This window comes from Chaetura pelagica, unplaced genomic scaffold (assembly GCF_000747805.2).
Source record: "Chaetura pelagica isolate M959 unplaced genomic scaffold, ChaPel_1.0 scaffold31, whole genome shotgun sequence".
In the NCBI taxonomy this organism is placed as follows: domain Eukaryota; kingdom Metazoa; phylum Chordata; class Aves; order Apodiformes; family Apodidae; genus Chaetura; species Chaetura pelagica.
This window is the reverse complement of record NW_009952481.1, coordinates 3163528-3170841: the sequence shown is the minus strand read 5'-3', so window position 1 is coordinate 3170841 and position 7314 is coordinate 3163528. Positions and strand designations below refer to the sequence as shown.

General features: G+C 40.7%; 1 protein-coding gene across 1 annotated transcript in view; it reads right to left on the bottom strand.

Moving 5' to 3' along the window:
* Nucleotides 1-7314, bottom strand: part of NPR3 (natriuretic peptide receptor 3) — a 54066-nt gene that overhangs the window by 12551 nt on the left and 34201 nt on the right. Inside the window, exon 5 of the mRNA XM_010008768.1 lies at nucleotides 1367-1502. Within this exon, the coding sequence (XP_010007070.1) occupies nucleotides 1367-1502 (136 nt within the window). The remainder of the gene's footprint in view (nucleotides 1-1366; nucleotides 1503-7314) is intronic.

Genomic DNA, 7314 nt, shown 5'->3' with positions numbered 1-7314 from the left:
GGGAAAGAGGACATATTTTTAACTCCTGAGTGGTACAAGAAAGGCGTGAGAATCAACTGTGTAATCAACATGGAGCACATGGTAGTGCAAGAGACTACCATGGGCACACCAGCTCGTGGCTTCCTGGAGCAGTGAAGGAGTAGTAGAGGAAACACAGGCTGTGCTGGGGCATCTGTTCATATACAGTATAACTGCACAGGCAAATCCTTAGACACCAGATTCCCCTCTGTTGTAATAGTGTGTTCTAGGAAGCCATGGATGTGAAGGGAGGTAGTGGGACATCAAACAGTGTTCAGCTGGTGCAAAGCTTTTAGGATGACTGCAACAGGCACAATGTAAAGAAATCCCTCTGTTGCCTTAACATCCCCTGAGGACCCTTTTGCCTTGTGTTCAGGCCACAATTTGAAAACAGAAAAGAGGTTTGGAGGTGCTATCCTTCTGGCCTTCCTCTGCTAAGCCCAGTGTGCTCTTAACAACCTAGACACGGAGGTTTTTCTTACACAATCAGTGCTTATCTAGGGGAAATGTTTCCCTCTCTTATGCACCTCCATAGAAGATCTTGCCAATTCCACACTAAAGGATTGAAGTATTTTAAGAGATGGATGGAAATATCCTAAGAGATGACTGATTAATCAAATAACCCTTGGTTTCTTTACTACAATCCCTAACTGGCAGAAGCACCCGCATCCCTTTGCATCAGCAGGGTGACACACAAATGCCAGTTTCACTGTGGAATTGAAGGATTAGCATAGAAACTCACAGGACTCACAGTCCTGTTCAGTTGCTGCCTCTGACATGCACAGCTCCTGAAAGGAGGCTGAGGGGAAATCCTTCCAGGGCCCAAAGGAGCCCTGTCAAGAAACAAACAAAAAAGAACCCTGGCACCTGCTTGCTTCTATCCATTCCCAGGCTTTTAAGATAAAGTCAAGTGGAAAAAATGATGCAATCTCAGAGCTAGTAGATACATATGAGTAAAGTGAGCAGCTGTAATCTTTTCAAAAACAAAGAAGGAGCCTGAGAAAATTATTGCTATTTCTTTACAACATCAGTGAGGGTCATTAAATTGTTAGGAGTTTTTTGAGCTGAATAAGACCTCAGGGGTTGGCGCAAAAAACAACAGTGACAACAACAAAAAAAACAAACCACAAAACCAACAACAACAGAAAAAAAACAACCAACCAAAAAAAACCCCCCAAAAAACCCCAACAACAACTGGTGAGATATGTGAGACAGACTTGAAACATGTATATGGTTTTAAAACGTTATTCTCACATTTAGCAGTGGAATAGGCATGGGTCCTTGCTCTGTACACACAAAGACCTGACTTTTTTTTACTTGAAAGTTGGAATTTCATATTAACTCTTACCTTCATATGTTCTGTTCCGTGTTTGCTGAACAATTTTTTCCCCATCTCTCTTACTGAAACCAAACTTCAGGACTTCCTGTAAAGCTAGAGCATAAAGAAGAATAGCATCATGGAATCCTTCCACAAACATGTTCACCTAAAAAAAAAAAAAAAAAAAAAAGGAAAGAAAAAAAAAAAAGAAAAAAAAAGCAATGGAAATTGACGTATGAAAAACTTTTATTCCACATGGAACTGATTAACTAGAGGGGATCTCCAAATTAACCAAAATTATTAATTTGGAGGGTATTTTCTCAACTGCTGGAACACAAAGGAATGTCTCTTAAAAACACCCAGGCAAGTTTTGACCCATTTTAAAAAGTATTCAACTACTATCAACTGCTCTGAACATTCAAATCACACTTTAATGTTGTGTCTGAATAGCTCTGCAGATAGGGGAGAAATTTGCAGATGGCAGTTCCCATGCCCAGACGCACAAATTCTGCAGCTGAGCACAGGAGATTCTGGAAGGTGCTGAGCACTCTCACCCCACAGCACCAAGTATGTCCACCTCCCCCTGTGCAGAGGGCTTAGCACCTCTCAGGATTGGGAAGTATGTTCTGCCATGATTTTTTTTGGAGAGCACAGCCGGTGGCTTTGCTTTTTTAATGATTACCACTTCCAATTCTGGCCCTTGTTCAGCTGAGCATCTCTCTGCTAGCAAATGAGCCATGGAGGAAACTACTTACCCTCTACAGTAATGTGTTCTCTGGAACTGCCAGGAGAACAGTTTTGTGTCCTTTACAGTTTTTTGTTTTTTTTTTCAGTAAGTGACATGAAATGTTGCTTTCTAACCGTAATGTGAAAGAAGACTGCTGCCAATCAGCTCTGCTTCCCACAGGTCTACACAGGCAACCTGCAGCTTTAGGTCGACATCATAACTGTAACACCTACAGTTAAAAGCACAGTGCTGTGGAAACATTACAGGTTTCTTCACAGAAGCGTGGTGTGCTTCAGCAATAAAGCCATAATTTTTTTAAAGAGCTGAGTTCAGATGGATAACCATCAGCACAGGCACACAGACATGGCTCGAGCAGCACAGGTATTCCTCTTTTGTAAGCAGCAACTCATATCTCAGCAGTGCAATTCACCCAGGCTTGATGCACGACACAGAATGGATTAGTTTTGCAGCTGCAATAACAATGTTTCCATTCACTCAGAGTTTCATTATAATTGGAAAAGTTCCTGACATCCTAGCAAAGGCAAAATCAATGGTTATACCACATTATGGGGTCTCTTTTTGCCATTTCCAGTGAACAACTCATCTCTACAAATATTCTCCTGGATAGAAACAACAGTTACCTTATCTTCTATTTCCATGTATCTAAACACTTTAAGATGTCAATAATCAAGTGTGATTTTACTCCCACAGTTTTAGATGGACATGAAAATGATAAAAGGTAAAAACATGTAGGCAGTTAAGTAACTGCTCCTAAGAAGTATTACATAGTTGATTGGCTGAGCCAAACTAACCAGGCCTCTGGTAATGTAATTACATGCAAGACATTCCTTCATTCTTAAACCACCTGCCAACAGTAAGGAGAATTTTGGATTTATTTACTGATAATACAAATGTTTACACTGTTCTAACATGTAAAAATGGACTTTTAGATAACTCCATCTTGTTTCATTAAGAAAAACCACCACCTGTTTAGGGGAAGAGCCCACAGTGCTACAGAAGGCACAGAAAAGCTCAGCTTAGTCTGACAGCCAAAGACTAAAAGGCAGTTGCAGTTATTTTGACCTAAGGAGAAAACATAAAAGAAGAGGTGAAAATCAGACTTTTGGTGGAATAACAAGAGCTGATGGACAGAGTGCACACTAGGACAGGCTTTGCCAACAGCAAGTGTAATTGTTCAGAACTGAATAAAAAAAACCCAAACCAGGCAGAGCTTGACAACTGCTTCATGTGCCAGCAGTAGAGTCCAAGTGGCCTGTGGATGATCAAACATGGGCTTTCTTGAGGTGACACTCATTCTCTCAGGAGAGAAATAAACCCCTCTAGTTGCTTTACCTCCCTGCCGGCTGATTTACAGCTTGTGGTTGGCACCCATTTCAAGGAAAGCTATTTGTCACTTCCTTTGTCCATGGCAAAGACCTCTCAGGGTTACACAGCAACCTTCAAAATCCATTTTGTCAGCTAATTTGCTCAATCTGATATCTACCCATGCCACCACCCTGGAAATCCTTCTGTAGACACTGCAGACTTGCTAGATAACCCCTGTCAAAACTCATTTGGCAATTTGGGAGGTTACTTCTGCAGCCCCTTGCCTTTACTCTTGACCAAAAGCCCTGACATTACGTACAAAAAATCACATTAGAAAATCAGCAGAAGATCATCTGTGCCAGCTCTCAGTTCCTCAGGCGAAACAAAACAAAAGAAAAAACCAACAACCCAGCATTTTATCTTACATTTTCCGAGAAGGTAAAACTGCTGGTATTTTATGCCATCTCAAATCTTCTAAAAGAACAGTGTTTACTGATTACAGATGGGAGTGCACCTGCACTCCCAAGGCACACACTGGGCACACAGGCTACTTTTCACACCATTCCAGTAGAATGTTCAAACACTTGAAAGTTATTGAAAGGGGGCACGGGATGCCACGAAGCACATAAAGTTTTCCCTCATATCATCTTGCTTGATCATTTAAATGTTACCATGATCCTACATGGAGAAGGGGTTGCACAATGTGTAAGACTGTTCTAACCTTGAAAGCCAAACACATCAGAGATGGGAGGATAACATTACAATGTGAAGTAATGGCTTCAGAGCTGGAACTCTTTCTTTGTTCCATTTTCCACTTGTGCAGACCTCAGGTTCATTTTTCAGCCCTGTCACCTCTGGTTGTCTACCAGAGACCCTCTGAGTGGAGAAAGAGCAAAATTTGTTCCACCTGATACCTACCACTCTAATCTTAATAGAACAGTGTCTCAAGCCATACAGTCAGTTTTGCATAACATAAAGTGTTAATGCTACCTCATTTACCTTATCAGTATAAAGGATTTTCTTTCTTCTTCCTTTTTTATTTTTTTTGTATTTATTATTTTAAGACAGCTTCTGTTCTGCATCATCAGAAATTATGAAACCAAGTGATACCAAATTTTCCTCAACGATTTTTACACTTCATGGTCTGTGATTATCTGAACCTTAGAATACCTGACAATAAGAATAAATAACACCTAAAAAAACCCCCTCCATCCTTCCTTTACTGCAGGAAAAGGGTTAAAAAGGACTAGAGGAAATACATGTTCCATGAACATGTCTAATACGGACCTGAGTAAACGTGAAGATGTCTTGACAGGTTGCTTGAAGGTCTCCACGGTAATTAATAATGTGTGGTTCAACATCAGACAGCCCTCAGGACAAAACTAAACGGATTATAAAAGCTAGTAAAGATCCACTAATCTTTCAGGTAATTAACAGTTATTTTAGTTGAGCTCTAAAAAAAAAGAATAAAGCTTCTGATGTTAGTATTTTCCTTTTGATTTATGCTGGCTTTTAATACAGGTGTGAGCTGAGCTCCAAATGCTGTGATCATAATTTGCAAAATGTTGCTGTCTCTGCATCCCCCACTGCATCAGCAATGTGAGTGGTAGCAGAGAAGATGCTGGGTTTGCTGAATGACTTTGGAGGCTGCAATGCAAGTATGTGAAAATCCCCCTGATGAGATACCTTCCTTTCGTATCCCATTCAACTACACATGTACGTAAAGAGCAGGTAAGCCAACTGCATCACTGGATGAGACAACCATACGTTTGAGTCTTTCATTTTTCAACCCCTCTACTCTAATTAGCCATCTTCCCTCAGAAAAAAAAACAAAACACAACAACCCTCTCCATGGAAATCACATGAATAAATTTTACACAGTTCAAGGTTATAGTTCCCCAAGCAGCTATACTGTGACCACACTATTCATATATATCAAGGTGTTAATAGCATACACAGCAATGCAAAATACTACCGACGTGGAAGACAGCCAAGCTTCAGCTACACAGGACCCATAACTTTCCATATCCTGCCTGCCCACTATTAAGTAAGCTTATTCTCTTCCACCTGGAACTGCCCAGCTCTGAATCACTGCAATTACAGCAACTCATACCACTTCAAGTGCTAGGTGGGGAGGATCATAATCACTTTTTCTCTACTGCAAAAGCAAAAAGCAAACACTTCCCAAACTGGGTCTCTGCATCTACCTTCCAGTACTTCTACTATGATTTTCAAGTTGCCAGACTACAGTCCCAGTCAAAATCAGTGAGGATCCTGGGGGATTGCATGGCGTGTACCCAGACATTTTGCAAAAATGTCACCAATTTACATACTTGACATGTTGCTCAGATGAGCCAATGCTTCCTGAAAGTCCATTGATACTTCAGTCACTTTCAGATTAGTCCACAGGGGTGACAACTTCAAACAATCTAGTATGGAAGTTTGGGCCTATAAACATATGAAGTTCATCTAACCTCAAGACTATGAACACTGTGAATGAACTCTCATTAATTTTAGCAATCCAGTGTTACAGTGTAAAACTATGGCATGACAGTAAAATTATGGCAACAAAGCTCAAGTACAGCAACTATATTTCAAATATATACATTCTATACATGTTCAAAACAACCACACCATGTTGGCTCACCTGCTTCATGACTATGGATTTCTCCAGCACAGCAACACATCTCACAGTTTAGACAGATATTTTCCTACTATCTCATGCTGCTTCAATGTGTCTCAATAAAACAGCCTTTTCTAAGAAGCTGCAATTTAACTGTCAGCTCTCGCGTTTTAATCCTTCTTCATCAGTCCAATTACAATTACAGTCCCTCTTTTATGAGCTTTTCTGAGAAACCCTGATGTAGCTCACTGTTTTCCCCCATGCATTTCTTGACATGTACCTCTAGTTGTCTTCTGTCAATTGACTCACTATCCAGCAATACACTCTTCACTTAATTTCGGAGCTGGAACATTTTTCTTTGGTGCCTTTTGCTCATGTTACATGCTCCCATTCAGGTCGTTGCCACTGCTGATACCATTGTTACTAGTACTCCTTTATACTCCTGGGATGCCCAGGGGCCCTTGGCAGTTCTCTGATAAGTTGCTATGCCCTTGCTCTGACAAATCCAGAACAAGGAGCTCATGATCCCCATACAGTAAATGATAGAGAAGCACAACAGATTCAGTTTTGTGGGTTTTTTTTAAGAAAAAATATAATTGCTACAAACTGATTTTCTGTTACACTTTTAGTTTGCATAAACTCAGTAAGAAACTCTGTACAGAGGTGAGACGTAGGTTGAGAATGTGAAGCTGAGGGAAGAATATTCTTATACCTGAGCATTACCTGCAAACAGGCAAAGTGCTTTTCAAACCAGCAGTGCTGTGTTCAGTTTCAGCTTTGCCGTAATTTATTCATCCTACTGCCATAATACTACTGCATATCAATCTGGATGTTACTATAATAGCAAGATTACTACAGCTCTCATTAACTCACTGTCTAGCTCCTCAGATCCTCGTGTGATTTCTTAATGCCACTATGCAATAGAAACTCAAAGAGTTCCTAAATCTCACCTGTAGATAACAGCTACTCCCATGACTGGAACTGGGATTTCAAGGACTCCAAAGTATAACAAATGCAAGGCCATAGGATTCAGCCACAGGCAGTTGTCATAAACAGTGTGTCTCAGGGTGGCTACAGACACAGGTAGATGACCTGACCTGTTTTCACAGAGATTACATCACTGTGAAAGCAGTCCAGCAACTGGAAAAGAAGGATAAAGCTGTAAAACTGTTAATCGGAGCTGTATGTTTAGATGTCTAATAGTAAAAATACAGCCTGTTCACTTGGGCAACCAGCCTGCTTCCCTGATGGAGTTGGACCTTAGTGGTTCAAAGGAACAGGAAGGGAACAGGAAGGGAAAGA